The sequence below is a fragment of the Phoxinus phoxinus genome (genome assembly GCF_949152265.1).
Source record: "Phoxinus phoxinus genome assembly, chromosome: 16".
NCBI classification, from domain to species: Eukaryota; Metazoa; Chordata; class Actinopteri; order Cypriniformes; family Leuciscidae; genus Phoxinus; species Phoxinus phoxinus.
In genome coordinates this window covers 26,885,043-26,908,597 of record NC_136891.1, presented here as the reverse complement: position 1 = coordinate 26,908,597, position 23,555 = coordinate 26,885,043, and the positions used below count along the sequence as shown (strand labels likewise).

General features: G+C 38.0%; 1 protein-coding gene across 2 annotated transcripts; it reads right to left on the bottom strand.

The window, feature by feature from the left end:
* Positions 1-257: 257 nt before the first annotated feature.
* Positions 258-23,115, bottom strand: LOC306983775 (uncharacterized protein). Of its 2 annotated transcripts, XM_079584440.1 has the most exons (4): positions 22,809-23,115; positions 2,583-3,242; positions 1,411-1,562; positions 957-1,094 (listed from the first exon to the last, which is right to left on the bottom strand). In XM_079584440.1, the coding sequence occupies exons 2-3, from the start codon at positions 3,092-3,094 to the stop codon at positions 1,424-1,426; spliced, it is 651 nt and encodes a 216-aa protein (XP_079440566.1). In that variant the 5' UTR covers positions 3,095-3,242; positions 22,809-23,115; the 3' UTR covers positions 957-1,094; positions 1,411-1,423. The 2 variants fall into 2 exon arrangements, with proteins under 2 accessions (XP_079440565.1, XP_079440566.1); XM_079584439.1 differs by lacking the exon at positions 22,809-23,115 and adding an exon at positions 7,049-7,219 and having other exon boundaries at positions 258-1,562.
* Positions 23,116-23,555: the final 440 nt, after the last annotated feature.

The following is a 23,555-nucleotide window of genomic DNA, read 5'->3' as shown; positions in this document are numbered from 1 at the left end:
TTCGGTTGAATATGTTAGCGATTGAGTCTCTTAAGAAAATCTGGACTAAACCGCTCATATGAATTATGGATAGTTTTTATGATCTCTCTTTGAACCGTTTGAAGCGTCAAAGTGGCAGTTAGGAAGCACAGAAAGCTCTCAGATTTCATCAAAAAGATCTTAATTTGTGCTCCGAAGATGAACGAAAGGCTCATGGGTTTGGAATGACATGAGGGTGAGTAATTATGACAGAATTGTTTATACTTTATTTTTTATTTATAGCCTATACATAAATATATTTCAGACATAAGTAGGCAGTAATATTTCTCATTGCCATTTTTACATAAATATTGATATAAGCAGCCTATTATTGTTACAATTCGGTATTGTAAATTGTAAGCCGATTGGCATTTCAGTGACTTTTACTGTCATTTGTGATATCTGGATTGTATTCTCAATCCAATTAAAGAGTTTACACACACAAAGAGCAATTTATAGCTGAGGAAATACTTGAAAAATCTATATTGACTATAGAAGTTTCCATTATTTTTATTTTATTTAATTTTTTATATATTTTTTACAGTTTTCCGGTACATGACTTTGCTATTCTTTTAGAAAGTAGAATTTTTGTGAAAATCATTTTCAACAATGGCACATCAAGACTGACTAGCATCAATAGTATTTATTTAAGTATAAAATGCTCAATATAGTATAGGTTATTTATATATCTTATGTCCCTGTAATTCATTCACTCACACAGGCTGTATCTATGAACAAATACTAGCATACACTCAGAATTGGGTCAAAATATGGATACAGCAAAAGTGACAACAACTGACTAATGCACTGAAAATTAACATTCTTTGGTCACAAAGATTTCATACTCTTTCTTCATCTGTTTCTTTAGGGTTCTGGCTCCAAGCTGCCAAGTCACGTTTTCATTTATTCCTCAGTGACATCACTGTGGTATTTTTTTTCTCTCTTTTTCTTTCTCCGCCTTGCTTTCTCTTTCCAATGTATATGAGTTCATGCTTGTTGATTTCCAGACCCTCATACAGTCTTTTTACCATCTGCTCCCTAGCGCCAAGGCAGCCAGACCATAGCTGCGGGGTTGTCTGTACTTGGAAAGAGAATATTCTTTTAAGATGTCCCCTCACTGCCAAGATCATTTTTTCAATTTCCTTGTACACAGAGCCATTATGTTTTCATTACGGCTCACAAATGAACATTGGTAAAGAGAAGAGGAATATAGTTTGCGTTTCAGTCCTCTGACAATAATTCTGTTTCACAAAAAAACAAAAACAATATAAAGATGGGACTGGGAGATAACATCTGTTTAAAGTGATGACATGGTATCACCGTTATTAAAACATTGTGGATGAATACAGAAGTGCCACTTTATCTGTTTTTCCAGGTTGGATGGCTTCCCACCGAGTCATTTAGTTTAGCGTGGCTGTCTCATGTTCTTCCTCAGCTGTGCGATCATCTCCACATGCAGGGCTCTTGAAGAACTCTCCAGTCGAGTGGCGATGTCTGACGCGGTGCGCAGCATTTCTTCAAAGGCAAGGGACTCCTCTTTTATTCTTAGATAAAGACATAAAGCAAACACAACATCAGAAATAATCCGAGACAGACAGACAGACATAGAGAGAGGGATGGAGGAGGAGGAGGAGGAAATGAACAGGGGCCTCCTCAGGGCCTCAGTTTAGTTTTTCTAAAACCAGGGGCCTCTGAGGGGCTGAAATTCGCATTCCTTCCAACTGTCCAGGCTGGTGATGGAAAACCCAGAGACCAGAATCAAAGCAGCATCGTTGTGGCTAGTCTGAGGCTCTATGTTTCTATGGAACTCATGATCACTCTGTTTAAAAGCATATACACAGGTTTCTTGTATACAAACAATACCGGATGCACGCGCATCCAAGAGGCAAGACAATGCAGAGTTCTGTAAAAGAACATTGTAATTAACGTAGATTCCGCATTGTTTGTAAATTCTTGTTGACTCAATAATACACTGCAATTTCAGAGTTGGATCTGTTTGCTTGTGTTTCATTTGCATATTAATATAACATTATGTAAAACGTTAGTTAGTTGACTAGTATGAAATTGTCCAACTAAGTTTGCGAATCATAAAAACCTGACATACCCTATGCATTTAGGTTAGTTTACAGCACAACAGCTCCGCGTCATCTCTGCTTCTGCTAGATATAGCCGTAAAGAATGTAGCTTTCTGCCTCTTAGATGCGCGCGCATCTACGTGATGACGTTGCACAGAAACCCGTGTATATTTCTTGTTTATAACAGTTTTATTTGGTTATGGATTTTCATATTGACCATTTTAATACTGGTGCATCCATAAAATCTAAATAAAATAATTCCTGAAATACAATAATAAAACAATGGCCTCTGATCTTCAATCACAATTTCTTATCTGTGAGAACCAAATCACAATTATAATTCTGACTCAAAATTTTCTCTCCCACGTATTAAATATTCCACCGAGTCAGGTTTGTTGCCTTTAAGCATCTTACATTTTTAAAAGCCTTGGCGTTTTGCCTGGAAGATAAGAGGATGTGACTGTGTTATTAGGATTCAACTCGTCTTACTTCTGAATTCCAGCCGAAGTGTCTAGTGCGTCTCCCTCCAGCTGACTCTCCATCTCCTCTGCTGCTTTTGTCACCACACTCTCACAGCTCACATGATCCTCCCTGATTCCAACAATGTTTTCTTGGATCACCTCCTCATAGCGTTGATCTCCCATTTCTGCTCCGACAAACTGGACCAGATTCTCCATCACTGCCTGGTTCCCATGTTGAAGAGCCTTTAGATAGGCAACTTCCTCTCTGAAAGCTCGTAACCGTCTTGACGTGACTTGGCCGGTGTAGAAGTTGACATAACAGTCGTCGCCTTCCGTCTCTGGCAGGGTTTGAAAAAGTGGCCTGTTTCTGTCTGGCTCATCCCCGGCTGCATGGAAGACTGGAGCAGAGGAGTTGCCAGTGACCACAGGCCCGGAGACGTCACCTGATCCCAACTCTCCATCATCACCACTCTGGCAGTAGACTGGCATCACTAGGAGTGTGAAGAGCCAAGTGCCCAGAGTTGAGTGCAGCCTCATCATGACCCAGAAGAGTCCCGGGATAACCTCTATGACCTGGGACTTGATGGAGTGATGGATGAGAACCCAGGCGATGAGAAATGTGAGGTCCCTCTTGACCCTCTCAAAGCTTTTCCACACAATCACCACTGTTGCAAAGCTCTGAACTCATCTGTGAAGAAATAAACACAAGCTCAAATCCCAAAAAAGTCTGATTCTTAAAGGATAATTCCGGTATTTAACACCTTGAGTCTATATTGTAGTTTGTTTTGGATGAACAAGAGTGGTGGACAACATTTTTTTGACAATGGTTCCTCTCTCGAGTTTTTGACTATAATAGAATTGGCCATGGACTCATTTAACATTGGAGTCAATGGGCATGTCCGAAAATGTCATTAAAACAGCCAATAATGTTCGTTTACAAAACTGTTAAACTCACCGAGTGGTTAGTGGTGTTCGTTGATGATTATAAACAATATATCGTCGCAATATATGATTCCAATCCGTTTATTTTGCTATAGTGGAACTATTTTTTCAGACACTTCACAACCGTGTAACTTCGGCTCAATATTTGAATCTGAAGCGTTAGCACACTCCCGACCACTTGATGGCGATAACCGATGTTTATGTCTCGCGGGACACTCACGGTCACAGTCGAGTTCAACTTCATATTGCACTGGTCAGTGGTCTTTCAATATTTTCAAGGTTTTGTTTCTTTATTTCGCTTACTCTCCCGGAGCACAGTTGCTCTGCTCGCTAGCCTTATGAGAAACGGAAGCGAGCAAAAAGACTACATCGACCAAATGTAAACAGCCCCCTTTCCGTTTCCGGTAGCGCATTTATATTAACGAGCACTCAGTCCTTCAACAGAATTCAATGGGATTTTACAAAATGACGAATAAAACACGACAGAAACTGTATTTCGCAACACTTTTTGTTTCTGGAACATCAACTAACATCACTAATCACTCGGTGAGTTGCACAGTTTTGAAAACTAATGTTAAAGGCTGTTTTAATGACATTTTCGGACATGCCCATTGACTCCAATGTTAAATGGGTCCATGGCCAATTCTTTTATAGTCAAAAACTCGAGAGAGGAACCATTGTCAAAAAAATGTTGTCCACCACTCTTGTTCATCCAAAACAAACTACAATATAGACTCAAGGTGTTAAATACCGGAATTATCCCTTAAGTATCTTCAAGTGAAAATATACATTACTCTTCAAAAGTTTTGAGTCGGTACATTTTTAATTTTTTTTTATAAAGAAGTCTCCTAAGGCTGCATTTATTTGATTACGTATAAAAAAGTAATATTGTAAAATATTTGTACAATTTAAAACTTTTATATTTTAATATATTTGGACAAGTAATTTGTTCCTGTGATGGTAAAGCTGAATTTTCAGCATCACTACTCCAGTCTTCAGTGTCACATGATCCTTCAGAAATCCTTCTAATATGCTGCTTTTGCATTTTTAAAACTGTGATACTTTTCTTTTTAAGGATTCTTGGATGAATAGAAAGTTCAAAAGAACTGCATTTTTTTTTAAAACAAAAAATCTTTTACAAATATTAATGAATAAACAGTAGTACAGTATATATGTATGCAAAAAAATAAATGGGTATTATATTGTATTATATTATACTAGATACCAAACTGACTAAAATGAAAAATACTAATATTTTCCAATAATTTCCTGTAAAATGTGACAGATAATTGAGAGGTCAGGGGATGAAAGAAGGTTCTTTATTTGTGAAATTACACTGTCTGCCAACTGTACTGTGAAAGTTAAATCAAGCGGTCACTTTTACAGGGTTTTCCGGAGCATGGTGGGGGGCTTCCTGCTGGTGTGTGTAGTGAGCACATTCATTTATATGAGGGCCCTGAGGTGTAGCACATGACCCTCTTGAGAAAAGGAGGCTGTTTGTTTAGTCTTGCATGTACAAGGATGAGTGCTCTCTACTGCTCTCGCTCTCTCATTCTTCACTCTTATAAAGAAAAAGTGTGAGTCCCATTTTAGATAATACAATCACACAGACTCTTCTTAATACTGACGCTCTTTCCTTTTCATAGATTCTACAATGCGTAGTGGACAGTGGCAACCAGTATGTCACCAAAACGTTTTTACAATGGTTTTATAATCTGAAAAAAGTTAAATAAATTAATAAAATGTTGACTGTTGTTTTTGTGAGTATTTAAAGGAAATACTCACGAAAACAAGCAAAACTGCAGATATTTAAACTTACAAAGAACATATATTACATTTAGAGAGGTTTTTGTTAACAAAACGAATGTATATATGTGTGTGTGTATATATATATATATAATTTAATATGTTCTTTGTAAGTTTAAATATCTGCAGTTTTCCTTGTTTTGAGTATTGGGTATATATATGGTAGGCTATATATATATATAGGGTATATATATATATATGGGTTATGTTCTCTGAAAAGAAGTCATATTATCAATTTTAGAGCTTCTATTAAGGATGTTTAGTAATTTTCGCAGCAAAAATGCAGTGAAGTTATTATAGCTCCTGCTTTCTGATGTAGGAAGGACTCATCCCTCATGCCACCAGATGTGACTGAACTGAACACACACAATTTCTTTCAGTGTCCTGTCTACTCCAGGGCGTCCCAACACTCCTCTCAACATCTGGAAACATATGAAATGCGATATCTGTCTTCAAGGGTAGAAAGCAGCTCTTTTCCACAAAGTGAGCACTTTGGCTTGCGACATCAACAACAGCATCAACAAAGATGCTGGTGAAATCAGGTTCTGCAGCATTCGGACAAATACAACTTTTTTAAGTCATTGGTTACCTATCAAATCTGTTTGCATCTTTTTATTTTTTTTTAAATGTAAAATAAACAAAGAGACTATCAGTGTTCATCAAGCTCTTTTAGTTAATGAGTATCATCGAGAGCATCTGTGCATCCCACCTCTCACTTTCACTGCCTCTCACTGAAATGTTTTTGCAGGATTTATTAACTTAAGTCTTAATGTGTAAAATATATTGAGATGAGAAATATTAAAACTGTTTTTCATATCTTAGAATGATGCATATTATTCGTAAACCAAATGCAGTCATGTGCAGACATCATTTTTAGATGTACTGATCAACAATGCGAACGAACAATGGCACAAATGCCTTGATTTGATTAGCAGCTCCATTTTTATTTCACACAACTGCCCGCACTGCCAATTTTTTACAACGGAGAAAACAATTAAACATTTTAGACACTTAAATGATACCATTGGAACAACACTCGATGTGAATAGTTGGATATTTTATTGGATACTAATAAAAGCCCATTTAAACAGCACTTTTAACCTTTATGTTTCCTTCGGGAATCTGTAGCATTGTTTCATTCCAAAAAGAAATGCCAAACCAGTTCTAAGCAGAGGAAATGCAGTATCTTTTTAATGATAACGAAGTCTAATGCTCAGTCCAAATAAAAAGGGCACAATTAACCTTCAGTATGAATGCCAAGTGTCTGGAAGTTTTCATGTTCACCCTTGTGCTGAAACTCATCCATCAGAGCAGATGAAACATTTGCGAAATTGCAATATTGGAAGACTTTGCAAATAAGCCACTAGTCTCTTTGAATGGAAAGTACAAAGTTGCTTTTACAGTTTTTGGCTTAAAGAAATCTTATGAAATGAAAGATAATTTTTGTAATTACCCATAACAACTCATCACGTGTGCCGAAAGCAAAAGGTAAACAAAAAAAAGAATGAGTAACAGGATACATTTAAACCTGGATATATTTACACAAATCACTAAAAATGAATCATGCATCAATAAAGCAATGAATCATGCAGACAATCAGTGGTCAGTTTCGATTTTCTTTAGACCACGAATGCGCAAAAAAATGCATAAACTAGCTCTGCCATATTCATCAAGACATGTCTTGTTTTTCGAGGTAGAAACATGACTAAAATCAAATTCACAAAGCCAAAAACTGACAGAACTCACCAGAATCTTCTGCCATGTCACAAGTTAGAGCCATGTGTCTGGTCAAATGTTCAAACCTCCATTCTTTACTTTGCCATTCAAAGGCAGAGAAGTGGAGCACACACTCAGCCTGCCTTAAACCTCTTTTCACTTCTTCTAACAAGGTTTGGGAACTTGAAAGTCTGTGCCCCTATTTGGAGACTACTGGAAGGGGAGGGAGTGTTTATAAAAAGGGTGAAACTCAATGATTTCTTTCTTTTGTGGTCATGAGAGTGAGGGAGAGAGCGATAGAGTGCAGGAGAAGAATATTAGGGGGAGTGTGTGGTAATCTAGTTCACATCTGTGCACTGATGTCTGATAAAGTACGAGAGTTTTGTAGAAATGGAGAAAAGTCTTTTCATGACCATGCCGGATTTTCACTCAGCCATTCATTTTAATAGTGAGAATGTTGAGATACGAGTGAATGAAGGGAATGAAAGCTCCTAAAAACACAAAAAGATATTTCCTAGGCTCTGAACTCCACAAAACATTTCCCCCCAACTTCACAAGGGTGAAAACCAGTTATAAAAACATTACATGAGCTTTTCAAACACAAAGTTTATCCATCAATACCTGTTAAAAGATAAGAACATAAAGCTCTCTTTGCAACAATATTACACTGAAGGGATTTAACACTTATTCTGTCAGCCAATGTCAGTCAGATATACCACCCTGAAATTAAATGCATTTAAACTTACAATCCTATAACAATTACTTTGTTTCAGTTGTATACTCATACATCATTTATGACACATGGTTTGTATTTTCTCTTTTAATGCTAATTTCCAGTAAGAAGCTCTTCAAAACCCACAATGCAGTTTCCCAGCTTATATCGGATTCCTCCGCTCTCATTGCTTGGACTGGACACAGAACCCATATAAAGAGCTTATTCATGAAAAACAAGAAAATGGACTGGAGGAACTACTTCAGAGGATGAAAAGTGATGTAATATTATTTCTGCCTATATCAATCGAGCTGTTCAGTCATGAGTCCGTTTTTTATATATTCTTTTTTTTATATAAATGTATATATATATATTATGGCTGAACAACTCAATTGATAGTGAGATCTATGGCAATATATATGAATATAGGAGAGGTTACGTCTAGCTCCCCCTCGCTAGATGTCCAGCGAGGAGGAGCGAATGTAATTTACGCCTAATGGGTGGAGCTAGAATATCCAACCACACACTATCCTTATCCTCAACTCTATCCCTCCACCAAGCGTGCGGCACAAGCCCTGAAAAGTGAAGCGAAAGCATCTTGATCGCCCCCAGGTGTTTGGTCCCTGTATAGATCATAAACCTATGCTCTACCTGCTCTGCAGTAAACTGCACTAACCGTTTCTGCGGAGTGAGGGCGGGACCTTGATAATCGCAGCTCCACTTCACGCTCACTACTGCGCAGACTCGGGTCCCGCGTTCACTACTGCGCAGACTCGGGTCCCGCGTTCACTACTGCGCAGACTCGGGTCCCGCGTTCACTACTGCGCAGACTCGGGTCCCGCGTTCACTACTGCGCAGACTCGGGTCCCGCGTTCACTACTGCGCAGACTCAGGTCCCGCGATCACTACTGCGCAGACTCGGGTCCCACGATCACTACTGCGCAGATTTGGGTCCCGCGATCACTACTGCACAAAATCAGGTCCCAAATCAGCGCAAGTTGTCAGCGCCATATTAGGACGTTGGCGGCTTCACTTTTGGAAGAGAGTGTAGGGGCGTCGTCCATCTTTTTTTTACAGCTGGACTATCGCCTCCTCCTCAGCCATCGAGGGGGAGCTGGACGTCATTTGACTCTGCAGTGAGTATCACTCGATAAACACGGCCGGCCGGCACACACTCACTCATTCATACTTTGCTTCGGAGCCAAGTGGTTGTGACAGCGATCGGTCATTCCAGTATTCCTTCATCTGAGTGGATTCCTGTGGCAGAGAAACAGTGATTTGAATTGCTTTAGAGAGCTTATTCTCTGGAGATATCTCCTAAACAGCCATTTTAATTGCTTTAAAGAGCTTATCCTGTGGAGATCTCTCCTGCCAGTGTGAGGGCGCATCCAGCGGTGATTCGCCTCCTGAGAGAGCTGTGCACGGACAAGTGCAGCGTTTCACCCCTCAGCGCTTCGCCGCGTCAGAGAAGATTTCCTAAAAGAGCAAGCATGAGCGGCGGGTGTCCTTTTAATGATGCATTTCTGTCCGTGTGTTTCTGGATGCTCTCGTATCCTGGCTTCATCTGACCGCCATGATCGCTGTCTCACATGCATTCATGAATGGTTCATGCTCTCACGGTGAGATGTGCATGTGCATGTTTGTATTGCGGTCATGACTTTCCTTCTTCACAGAGGCACGAGTCCCCTCTGCAGTTACCTAGTCCGCCGCTACTTCTCATAGCAGAGCCGCGGTCTGGTCAACACTTTGGGAGACCTGAGGGTTACAGTGGGAGCTCTTCCACTGGGTCAGTCAACACGGATCTGAGGCCGCGTCCCGGATATGTGCCCAAAGTTCCCACCACTCCTTTCATGGACCAGGTGGTGAACTTGCAAGCAATGCCCCCGGAGAAGGCAGACCCAGCCCTTGCGTTGCTGTGTCCTTTTTTCGCATTGAGTGTTTACATGGACCACACGCAGCTCTTTGCCCAACCGGTCAGCCCTGGGCTAGATGCCCATATGCTGTGATTCCCTGTCGGTAAACCCATGTCTTTCCCTGCGCAGTTCTGCTCTGCATTGGTAGCAGCTCCTCCCTGGCTAGGCAGGACCTACTGTAGAGATCTTCAATATGTAGCACTGCCCCATGGGGGCATATGTGTATCCTCCCTTAGGGTGTGGTCTCCGTAGGACTAGGCATGCTTCCCCAGCGTTACCAAGGTCATGGCTGAAAATGATGGGAATCAAGATCCGAAGCACTTCCCCGTGAAGTATCACGATAAGAGGAACAGCAGCTACAACCGTCTCCAGAGTAAGCCCTGTCCCTTCCATCCTTTTGGTATGGAGGACTACTCTCCTTGGGCTTACATGTGGCACTGGGTAGGTTACAACTGTGTGAGGGCAGATGCCAAAAGTCACGCTACGGCTTGCAAGCATCTGCGTCTCCAACACTCGTAACACAGTTCAGTGGCTGTGGGCCTTTCCACAGGGACCCCAATACCCATCGACGTAATGTCTCCGTTCCCACCTTTAGGGACAGCCGAGACATACACAATATTATTGTCTTTATTGCAAATAATTGCAGCCTTTGTGAGCATAAGAGACTTCTTTGAAAAACGAAGAAACAATTTGTCAAACACATGAAAATTGAAAGTCAAACACGTGAAAGTGTTTGCAGACTTATTTCACTCCTAAATTGAAAACCGCAATTTTAAAAAGACATTCAAAATCCCCAAGTGATATTGGCGTTTACTGCCAAAAACAATAATGGACATGCCAAATCTACCTGCAAATATAATACAGTTCATACAGAGACACAAAAGAACAAGTTTGAAAGTCTATTAAAAATAACTGATTTCTTTTGATTAACTAGCAGGATGGAAACAGGATAGAATCATGTTCCTATTCTCCTCATGGTTTATATTTTGTCATCACTCTGATTGCAAAGTTGTTCAGGCAGTTTCAGATGGACACTGTTTATTCATTGTGTAAACTTGCCAATGTGCTTTAGATTTTCGATGATAAATGTACGTGAATGTCATTAAATACTGTAATGTTCTCAGCACAGAGAATTAAACAACTGAAACTATATTCTATAAACGACATTCTTTTAACACAATTAATGTAGGTCAAAAACAGGACGCATGTTAGATGAATGAGAACATGCTTTTTGCAAACCCACACTTAAGCCTTTGACTGTAAACTGTAACTTTTGTTTGTTAACGGTAAATTCAGCTGTAGATTGCAGCGATGAAGCAATAACAATGGCTAAAAGTTTCAACGAGTCACGCTTTACTGAGAAGCAATACAAATCACTTGAAAACTACTAAATATAGCACATTTGGCAAATGCTTTTATCCAACTGCTGACCGTCAAGCTGGTTGACACGTTTCTGTATTTTGTGTGTTTAACTGGTGAAGTTCAACCGTCTCTGTTTACTGGTGTAACCTGGAAGGATACAAGACTATATATTTTTTTGCTTAATGTAAGATGAATTATTCAGTGTCTTCCACAATCATGGACCTCTGGTCATCTTTGGAGAGCATACAAAAGTGACATGGTTTTATGAGATGAGGTAAGGTAAATTGCATGCCTAAACATTAAATATTCACTGCGAAACTAGCTTTTTAAAATAAATGAATAACAAAAAACACACACACACAAAAAAAGGTCTGTTTAATTCACTATTCTGATGTTCTGTATAAGACAACCGACTTGAATATATATAATTTAAGTGACAATATTTTTCTTTTATACAGACATACTCTATTGTATGTTTGTTGCCTTCATTTATTTAGGAGCCAGTCCATCTGCACTCAGTTATCTAAACTCAATTTTAAAACTCCTTGTAAATCAGATTTTATTGAATTTACTTGCCATTTGCCTCAGAGGGGTGCAACTAAGAAGCAGACTACACAAACCAGATGTTTTCCGATTTCTAGATCTGTTGTAGGATGCATTACTTCTAATTGTTAAGCCAAATTGATGTTAAAGTATCTTTGTGATTCTAATTCTATCATAAATGTATACATTTCTGATCTTTCTGTAATAAAGTGATCATTTTGACACCCATTTGGAACAGAAGGGTTTTGGAATTGGCTGAAAGATAAAAAAAAATAGGTAGATAAAAGGATTTAGTTTAGTCAATCTCCAAATTCAATTTGAAAGCCACATATATTTCAGCTGGGATCACTGTTCTCTGTCTGGGAAATAATAGTTTGGACCTCTAAGCAGTTGAGCGTCCAGTGGAGAGCTATAATTGGGCTGGTGGTCCTGACTGCTCACAGAATGTATGACTCATCATATCTTCTCTATCTAGAACTATTTCCTGTGTTTATTTCCTTCTGAATTAAATGTGCACGATGTTCGTAGCTTTAAAACATCTAATTTCTCTCTGTGTGATTCGAAATGTTTCTAACCTGCAGTGTAGTGTTTTGCAGTGGCTGGAATAACTACTGCTGCAAGTAAAATAACCAATATATAATCAAATAGAAATAATATTGATGTGAATTAAAATGAATTTAATAAATAAATAAAAATGTAGAATTGCTACTGTGGGCTGAAAAGAATTAACACGCATTAAGTTTTGTCTGACAATGAATGTCTCGTGCGACTGATGCCGTCAGGTGATGGCAACATGTCTCTTAAGTCGCTTATAAATAGACAGTTCACCCCAGAATAGTGCATACTTCTGCCCTGTTGTGTAAAAAAATCTAGTGGGTCAGCATTGTTAAATGCACACATATGGGTGTCACATCCCCGGCTGTCAAAGTCAAAGGGCGTCCCAGTCAGCATCCTTTCCTCTAATGCTGAGGTCAGTGAACGTTAAGGGGGTTGGAACATGAGCCAGACAGGATCTATTAAAGCACTGCGTCAGATTTGATTCACATTTGCCTTATGAAACTGAGACAGGTTGTTTTTGTAAAAGTCACATGTTCACTATTTAATTGTCCTTGCGTGCATGCACTCTAAACAAAGCATTGGTAAACGGTAATTCAAATTCACCAGTGGTAAAGAAAACACTTAACCTAGGGCTGTCAATTCAAATAAAATGTAAATAATAATAAATATATAAATATGTTAATTGAATTTACTACATTAAATGTTTTGATTAATTGATTGACAATTTGAGTTGAAATTAATCACTTACTGCATATAGGTTTGCAAATAAAAGCTCCCAAAGATAATTCTGTGAAATTACGGTATGGCGGTATGGGTGAAACCATTGAACAGACATTAAAAAAGTGCTTTTGTTTTTTTATTTCCATTTCACTGAACATAAACCTGCAGTCCACAGAAATCCATCCATTTAATTAAATGAACACATTAAATTGACAGCCCTAAATCAAACAGAGGTTCTCAAAGACAGCTAACAAGCAGCAGAAAATATGACCAAACCAAGCATCTGTAATACACTTTTGAAAGCAATTATGCTGCACCTCACCAAATCCCTTAAAGCAAAGAGTTGGCTGCTTAAATGCAGTGTAAGAACTTCATATCTAATTGCTGGCATGCTAATTGTGTCCCACTTCATTGCGCAGAGTGCTGAAAAACTTGCACGGCTCATAAAGCACAAGAGATTGAATGGGCTGATTGGCTTCTGTTCATGATTTCATGGCTGCTTCTCTCCATCCATTAAGAATAATTGTATTTATTTATTTCCTTTTCAATCTGTTTTTACGTGACTTTCCTCTTACATCTCACAGCCTAAAGAGGCCCACATTACCACTTCAACCTGAAATTCAGTACAATTGAGGACAAGTGTGTTGTGGGCAAAATTGAATGGGAGCTTGATTGTGCAAACAGTTAGGTAATCCGATCTCATTTTGTAAACACAAATTAATTGCATTCATTTACCCATGGCCCCCTCGCAGTTCAGGATCAAAGATGTTTAAAAGAGAAGAAAACCATTAAAAATTCCCAAGAGCTGGTGTAAGTAGTGCTCCAAACTAAATCTTTTACTTGGAACATAATCTTTTGGATCAATAAATGGCAGAGTATCCTAGAGAGCGCCGCTGACAGGATACAACGGTGTGTTATTCACATGATGAAACCTCTACATATGGCAAAAAGAGAAGTTGATTATCTCTGCCAAGGAAAAGAAATAAAACTTATTAGCCAGTGATTTATGTCCTCCCTAAATCATTGCAAAAGGAGGAAGATGCTGTGTAACATTTGTAACATGAAAAGACCAGTGAAATACAGGCTACCTCTTATAAACCACTAAACCGCTTTGCTTCTGTCAGTCTTCTCCTCAAGGACAACTAGTTGCCTTTGGCTAAGCTGTAAAACCTTTTGCTGAGATTGGAAACATTTTATGGCATGTTCAATATCCAGGATTGGTCAACGGATTGGCCTGAACAGCTAATATATCTTTTGCACATACTGTGTAGAACACAAGAGCAAGACAAATCACAAATGAGATCTCTTCAATATCTCTCTAATATCTCACGTGTCTCTTCAAGCACTTCAGAGATGTTGATATCACATGGATACATTTTCTTCAACGGTTAACAACAAGTTAAAGGGATACTCCATCCAAAAATGAAATCTCTCTCATTTACTCATGCCATCCCAGATGTATGGTTTACTTTCTTCTGTGGAACACAAACAATAAAAATAATCCATCCTGTGAGTCCATATAAAGCAAGTGGATGGGTCCTTCATAGTTGATTCTTCAATAATCCATACAAACCCTGTGGACTTGTTGGTGAGTTTTTGAATTATTTTATTTTACACTGTTGCCTTGAGCTCTTTCTCTAGATTTACATGAGGATCAATACTTTGGGAGCATTTTGTTTAGTGTGAAATGTTATGTTATAGTAATATTAGTATTAAAGTGTATTATATTAATACAGTGTATTATATTAGTACAGTATATTGTAGTTATAGTGTTAAAACACTCTTTGCATAATATATTATGCAGAGCGAGGACGGGACTTGCTACTGCCAATACATACACGACACGCTGCTGTGAGCAAGTAAGACATGCTGCTGCTGTACAATATAGCATACATGAATTACCCGTAGCAGATCTATACAGGTGGAGCTGTGGAAGATGGAGGGTTTCTGAAAGCACGCTGCACTGCTAAGGCAAATGCTAGCCAAGTATTTGAAGGTTGAGCAGCGAGCTCATTGGCTACTGGTACAGCACAAACCAATCAACAGTGCCCTATAGATAACGATGTGATTACGAGCAGGTTGAGTTAAAAGACTTATTATACGCCATGTAGAGTTTCATGACAGAACTTTGTATTTCATCAACAAGGGATTCGAAATAGATTCTTGATATTAATTGTGTGTTAAAGTGCCATGGCAACTAGAGGAGCAGCTGCTCAGAACATAATATCTTCATGGTTTCCTCTCAGCGGATCATCAGTATCATAAAACAGTTTTCTAAGTCAGCAGGCCATGTGAATTCCCAGAATCAGAGACTGGCAAAATTCTCAAATGTTCTGTCTTGTGTCTGCTGTAATAAATACTGGCTTACAGATCTTATGCTAGTCCGCTTCACCTCCGGTGCATTTTGTACAGTGCTGTCACAGCAATACGGTGCTACAACAGACCTTGTCCTCTGCTTTCTATGTTTAGCATTTTGTCTGCACAGTGTCAATAGGGTAAATGTCCAGACAGTCTCCTTGTTCACCTTGGGATGTGTGGTCTGCTCAGCCATTATCAGACTGCATCTGCGCTTAAATGAAAGTGTCATGGGTTCAGAAGAGAACAATGCTGTCTATAGAAGCATCTCACATTACTATATGCTTGGATGCTGAACTAGCTGATGGTAGGGATCTGCTCACAGTCAAACAGCTATCGCCATATCACGTTTAATTCACCTGAAAGGATCAAATGGGGACATTATTAATCTCCCTAAATATATCTCAGAACTATAGAGCTGTACATGATATTTCGATTTCATTTGATTTCATTAAAAGCCATTTTGCATACACACATTTATAACATGTATCATCAAGGTGGCTTTGCTTTGTGCCTGATGTAAGAACATTTAAAACGCAAGAGAAATTAGCTTTTAGATATTTTACATTTCGGACAAAACTGGAGCAAACACAGTGAGCCTGCTTTTAGGAAGTAGACGGATCAATCATATAGTTAGACTGAAGGAGAATTCACTCTCGCCCTCAACTGTTTTTGTTATTGTGGAAATGTCTACAAAGAACACAATCTATTGATGATGATAAATTCAGGTCGTTCATGTTAATGAGGAGTGTTTCACTTTGGGGGATTGCTGAGCTAATGCTTCAGTGAGAAGGCTTTGTGCGCTGGACACACTCGAGTACATTAGGCTGATTGCCGCTCCGTTTACTGGATGCTGGCAAAGGCATCAAATGCCGTCCCAAACATGAACGCTGAAAAAGTACAACTGAATGGACAAACCGTGCCATAATGTGTATTTTTGTAGTTTTTCTTGTGATTTTATGACATTGTTGTGTCTAAAAATATTTTTGAGTTCTTGGTGGTGATGGATGACCATGATTTGATTGACATTTGATCGTTGGGTTCAATCACTCATTGCTATAGTTTATGGGAATGTCAATGCAATTAATCCTCTCCAAAGTCATAGCCAATCTGTAACGTGTTAAATGCCTTAAAGTGTTATATAACAGTAGATCTAATTTGGCTTTATATTGATTTTCTTTGTATATCCGGAGGTATATAGGATCAACAGATTGTTTGTTCAATTTCCCCCTGAAACCTCTCTTAACATCAGACATATATGTCACTAGGGATAAGTTTGAAATTTGTCACCATCTTATTGTGTGCTGTGGTATAACCTTACAGAGCCCACAGGTTTAAAAAGCTTTAGATGGTTATCTGGCCTTGTCAATTGGAAAGACAGACTACAAACAAGGTTTTATCACGGCACCGTACTTTGTTTAAATCTGTGGCCATTTATTGAGTGGCACTAAGACTGATGGATAGGAGGGATCTTTTATGTTCAGACACACCTTTTTATTTCCAGACAATGAAGTCCAAGATTAATGGGGTAGGCAAGCTGCTGCTCATGAGTGTTAGACCGCTACTGTTGGCATCCAGCCCTAAAAGAGAGGCATCACTTATGCAAACATGACATCTCGTTTGTGACGATTGTAAGGTCATAAAGTAAGAACATGTTGTCAGGTAACCTAAAAGTTTGCTTTATTTGGTAACATCTAAATTAACTGGTTTTATTCAAATAAAAAATGAGGAATGTACCAATATTACAATTCTGGCCAATAATTTGTTTCATTTAACTAATAAATGGCAATTATTAAAATTTATATTATACTGTCTAATTACATTTCAAATAAAACACTAAAAACAAAACTGAATTATGTAAAATGCTACATGTTTAATAATTTAAGCATCACAACATATTTGTATGAAAAATGGATATTCATTATACCACACACACGCTTTATGTGGTAACTTCTAATTTAGCTGGTGCTATTCAAGTAAAAAATTTGAGATAATAAAATTCTAGCTTATAGTTTCATTGGTCTAAAAATGGCAAATATTACAAATTATGCTATACTGTCTAAATAAATATCAAATAAAACACCAACACACTGTTTTGTCTCTTTGGAGTGTAGTGTTCATGTCCTAATGACCATGGTTGACAGGCTTCATTGATTGACAAGTTGAGCTGATCTGGATCAAGGATATGGACCTGAACATGAAATTAAACTTTATGTTGATTTGTGAAATTTAACTTTATGTTGATTTGTAAAGTTATACAGATGTATATTTATCACCAAGCAATCTGTACTGCAGGTGTTGTTGCATTTGTGTTGCATACTACCTAATTGCTTCATGCTACATGCTGTTAAAGTGCCATTGATTTCACACATTCAAGCATGCCTTTAATTCATCCTCATCAAGTAAGTGACAGAATGAAGCTGTTTTACTGTCCCTACGTGGGGAATTTAACGAGGAATCCAGGATGATTTATTTTGACCCATCAGCTCCCTGATTGCATGTAACATGACTTTTACAACTGCAATTAAAGTAATCTTCACCTCTTCCAACAGTGAAAGCCACAATGCTCTCTGGTACCTCCATTTTCACTTATCGCATTTTCAAGGGCATTTTCACATTTTTCTATAACTTTTACTGTTCATCTCTTAAGTGTCAGTACAGATACAAGGTTTTATAGAGTAATCTATCTCAGTTTTTGTCAGAATCAGGGTCAAAATCTTCAACAAAATCTAATGAGTGTGTCATGAAAAGAATAAATCTCTTGTAAAGAGATGGGTCCTTTACTATAAAAGAATGAAAGTAAATCAGCACCAGCTTAATGCTAATAGTCATTGTTTGAGGCATTTTTTTTACTTGCGTGTTTTGTATGTGTTTGCTTACTCTGGGGATTTGATTGTTTCTCAGTTCACTCCTGCAGCTCAACAGTAGCTTGATGCTAAGAATTCAGATCTAATCTGTTGTATTATATTATATTTATACCAAAAAAAAAGTTCCTGAAATATAACATGGTTTGGCCTTTTGCAGTGTCCTAATGACCATACAGGCTTCTTTTTTCCCCTGACCATAGAAAGACCAATAGAACAGCTTGTAAACCATTTCCTGTTACAATTACTTCAGAGAAGCCATTCAATGTCCATAGCTTGATAGTTTGCAAGAAAAATAAACCCTGGAGAGATGCAAGTTTGCCTTTTCAACAACGAATTGGAGTAGAAATATAATCATATCATTAAAAAGTTGTTATTATAAAAAATGATCAGGCTTTATTTACAAACCAGACTTTATTCAAGATTTTTTTTTTCCTTGAGAAAAAAATACACATATTGTACCTGATATATTCAAATGAATCAATATTGAATCTAATAGAATCAAGATCAGAATTGAATCAAAATCGAATTAGGGGATTTCTGTCACTAGTCTAATCTTATTTCTGGTCTTGATTCAAACATTTAAACTGGACATAAGTCAGTTTTTATAATAATAAAGTTATAATAACTTTTTAATGATATAATATATATATTTCTACCCCAATTCGTTGTTGAAAAGGCAGTCGACTTGCTCCTTTCTAGAGTACATTTTTCTTTCTAACTATCAAGCTCTGAACATTGAATAGCTTCTCTGAGGAAAATGTAACAGGACATTGTTTGCAAGCTGTTCTATTGATGTCCTTCTGTGGTTAAAACACTGATTGAACAATTACATGAGACATGATACATTTCAGTAAGTTCTAAGTTGCACTGCATGTACTTGGCAACTGTTGTTTTGTTGTAATTTATGCTATAATTCTTGAAAGGTAAATTAAGTTATTACTTTTAACGATTTTTTCCAAGGGGTTTGAAGATATTATTTAAAAGTTAATAAAGACACAGCGTTAAAGCAGTTTGGCTTTTATAAGCTTTCCACTAAAAACAATGACTTCTCTGTCTGCTTAATCAGGCTCTACCCAAGGAAAGCTCTCTACCATAATGTGAGAAATGGCTCTATTAGGATCTAATTAAGTCCAGATTTAGGTGATTGGGCTGGGTGACAGAGTGAAGAATTGTCCCAGTGTTAAAGGGACACAGGGGGTGCGAGGAATCATGTTGTCTGATTGCTGACAGGCTTTTGGTGCGATGAAATTCACTCAAGAGCTCAGTGGGTGATGACAGAGATGGACAGAAGGAGTCAACAGGAGACAGTTGTCTTCTCATCGGAATCGGGTTGATGGAATGCTGGAAATTTGTTCTTTTTTTTTGTTCTTTATCTGTGATTCAATGTTAATTACTAAGAAAATACTTAATTCTGCATCTTTGTTAAACTCTTAAAAATTAAGTTAACAAAAGTTTTTTTTTTTCTAGCTATGCATTTGAAAAGCTATTTTTTTTTTTTTTTTGGTTCTATTGTTTTTGTGCAATAGAAAGATTCCATGGATGTTAAAGGTTCTTGAAACCATTTATGCCAACAAAGACCTTTATTTTTTTTAAATATACAGTATATTTAATATCATGTTTTTATATAATAAGACATTATTTCATATTTTTAAATATGTATTGGATGTAAATCTTCAGTTCAGACACATTCTCTTTGTAAGCAATTAGACTTTGCTTAGTACTCCGAGATTCTTCTCAAATTAAATCTTAACCTCTGGACATGAATTAATTTGAATAATGAAATTAAAATGCATTATACTAGGCATTTTAGGTCTGCTAAGCTTTTGAAGTCGAGGCTATCATTATAAAAATTCGCAAGTACAATGAAACTCCATATAGCATACAAAAACAGGTCTCTTGAGAACTTGACGATTTAGCTTCTTTTTATGTGTTTGAATGTTGAGAGAATAATAATAATGTCAGAAATTAAATTCTGGTTCCACATGGTACAACTTGTATCACTGATTGTGTAGAGATCAAAGCATCTTAGATTAGTTGTCTGTATATCGTGCAGTGTGAGAGAATTACATGAGCATGTTTGGTCATTTTGGCTTTTGCAGGTTCTAAAGTGTCATGATCAAGGAGAAAGATGAAAGGGGACATAAGCCTGTGCTCAAGGCAGTATTCTTTGGATATCTACACTGTGTAACTCTGCCTTCATCACCCCCGGCACCTCATTACCTTGTCCGAGCAATGGATTTTCCATCAAGTGCCTCTTCCAATGCCACACCTTTTCACACTCTCTAGCCTAATCACACTTTAAAGCAACTATAGGGGCACGGTGGTTTTAAGAAGTCTGGTTTTGACACGTGCTTCTGAATTGAATAAAATAAACACATTGTCCATTGTCCTTCGGGATAAAGTTGGATATGCCAATCCATTTATTGTCTATTTGGCATCACAAACAACAAAACAAAACAAAACAAAACACAAAAAATACATATTCCAGTACTTAAAGGTGCTCTAAGCGATGTCACACATTTTTTAGGCCAAACTTTTTTTGTCACATACAGCAAATATCTCCTCACTATCCGCTAACTGTCTGTCTCCTGAACACACTCTAAAAAACGCGGCCTCTGTAGACAGCCCAGGCTCCACAAACAGCAACAAAAACAAACTGGGCTAACCCGCACCACGAAACATAACAAACAGTGTTCCAGCCAATAACCGACAAGAAGGATTTGGGGGTGGGGTTTGGGGGGTTAGTGCGCGGATGAGGAGGAGGGAGGGTCTAGCTAGCCTCCGTTTTGTTTGACAATAGTTCGAACGTCAACAAGAAGTGACGTCACCCAGGATCGCTTAGAGAACCTTTAAAGGTTGGGTAGGTAAGAATTGTCTAAAGAACTTTTTTTCAAATTGGCTTAAACTGTCTTTATATACCAATACATCATTAAAATGTAAGTACTTTGAAAAAGAGAGTATAAAAATTTAGTGACTATAGTGTATTTAATCTTCAAAAAACACAGCTCATTTTGTATAGTACTATGTCTGACTATTATGAAAAAAAATGGAACATATATATGGCAACAGCTTTTTACCTGTATGCGACAGAGTAGAGTCTCAGAGAACGGCAGTTTCTTTCAGTTTTCCCTTCTGTTTGGCCTAAAACACTTTCATGGTCAACCAATTTTAAATGTTGACTACAAACATTTGCGACCTTTTGCCACTACCTACAACGTGCTGAATCCTTCCCTGGAAACTGAAAGTAACTCACTCCCGCCAAACATTTACTCTTTGAATTCTTGCACCAGGGAGTCGACAAGTTGACAGTCGACTAAAAGTTTGCTAAGAAGTATTTGCTAGTAAAGCAAGGCGCTATTTGTCTCTGGTAAGCATATCCATAGCAGACTGGTGGGAGTGGCCTTGGATGACAACTTGTCCAGTGCATTATGGGTGTTGAAGTTCTTCCTTTTGGCAAAAGGCCAAGGTTGGCAACAGCCTTTTTTGTCTGTTCCCTTTCAAGGGAACTTGTGCTGTGTTGAGAATGATGCTGTGGGAATGCTCTGCTTGCATCGTAAATCACATGTGAAATTAGTCCAATGGTGGGATGGGACGTCAGAGGCAGGTGACGTCATGACCAAAAAACTATAAAGTATGCCCAAACAACGCAACGCTATCTGCATCTACAGTAAGCATATATACAATGGCGAGCAAGCAGCAATTTAAGTTGTGTGTGTTCCTCCCTGCCCACGCTACATTATGTGGGTAAACACATGATTTATGTGTTGTTTGTTTGGGAGCGGAGCACGCACAGTCAGCAGCTCTTGAGAGAGATGATTTGCTTCCATTAAGGACCCGTTCTGGTCCCGCTGCTCAGCATCAAATTCAGGTCATGGGGATTGCAAATGGATCTAGCAGAGGTGTTAGAGATAGGCCTGGCCTTTTCTCTGCCCTCACCTGCTGGATCCAGTGCCTTGTCTCAAGGTTTTGAAGTTTCCTGGTTAGGTTTAAAGTTAGGGTTTCCTTGTCATGACGTCAATCACGCAGAGCGTTCCCACAGTGTCATTGTACACGCAGGGTCTCATTCTCTTTTCAGGGAGCCATGGTTACAGTAGTAACCGAGACATTTTCTCCACTCAGGTAGCACCGATTATAAAATTTGTTTTGGTTTTCTACTGTGTGCAGCCAGGTTTTATTGAAAGCTTCTCTTTTTATTAATAGACATGTAACCATTTTTTGATGCTATGCGTCAATTTTAACTTAACAGGAGCCTGGGTTACCAGCAGTTGAATAGTAAATTTGAATATTCTAATAGTGAATAGTTTTTTCTTTTGTTACCATAAACTCCACTAGCGCCTCCACCAGGAATAATTAAGCAAAAAAGTTTATACTTCTCACACACTCCAGAAATTTTAGATTAGTTAAATGAATTTGGATAATCAATACAGCAATACCACTTTTGCGTGTTTAAATCTTTTTATTTGATATTTTAACCGACGATTATTTGTAATTACACTTTTTTTTAATGCAAAACAAAACAAAACGTAACAAATATGCATGAGAAAAAAACAACACATAGGGGTAATAATAATTGACCAGAAGAAAAAAACTCAACCTTAAATTCAGTGTCTTTTTGACAAGCTATATCCTTCATAGTTGGACCCTTCTGGTACACATATTCTAGACACGTAGCCTACACATCGCCTAATCGTTAGATATCAAACGATCTGTAACAATGCAACAATATCAGATTTAAAAAATAAAATAACATTTTTACTCACATAAGCGTGTTGTACCATTCCTGTCGGATCCAATATAGTTCGCCACAGCATCGTTTTTTAATCCTAATCAATCAGTCTCGACCTGTCTTGTTAACAAAACAATCCGCGGTGAAATGAAGCGAACAAACGCGCAATGTGTTACACACGTCAGTTGGAACTTCATTTAAAAAAAAATTAACCACGCATCCCTAATATTGGAATCCGAAGGAAGCTTTTACAGCTAGGGATGGCTGACGCGAAACTGACGTTGCGAAGCTTTTCGAGATCCCAAAGTGCAGCGTGATTCAAAACACCCATGGCACGTGACTACGGCTAAATGAAGCTTCGGAGTGTTTCACAAGTGTTTCGACAGGTGGCATGGTCCGCTGAATCAGCGTTTGGTTGACAGGGTCGGGAACAGACCACACAATCGCATCTGTATAAAAGTAAAGTCTGACCTCGTGGGTTTTTGTGAGAGGATTTTTTCAAAATCTGGAGAAATTATCTGTAAAAATAGAAGTAGGCTAAGTCCTTCCACAGCAGAAAAATTCATATTTTTGAATAAAAAATCTATTAAAAAGTGAGACATTGTGGCTTGATTTCTTTTTATTAATAGTCATTTTTCATTAACAAAATAACATTATGCACAGTGAGGAGCCTACAGGTTACAAGCTTCACATATTAGAAAAATACAACAATAAAAAATAAAAAAAATGTTTTAATGACTCGTTGTCAAGGTTATTTCAGATCAACACCTGCAAGTGACCA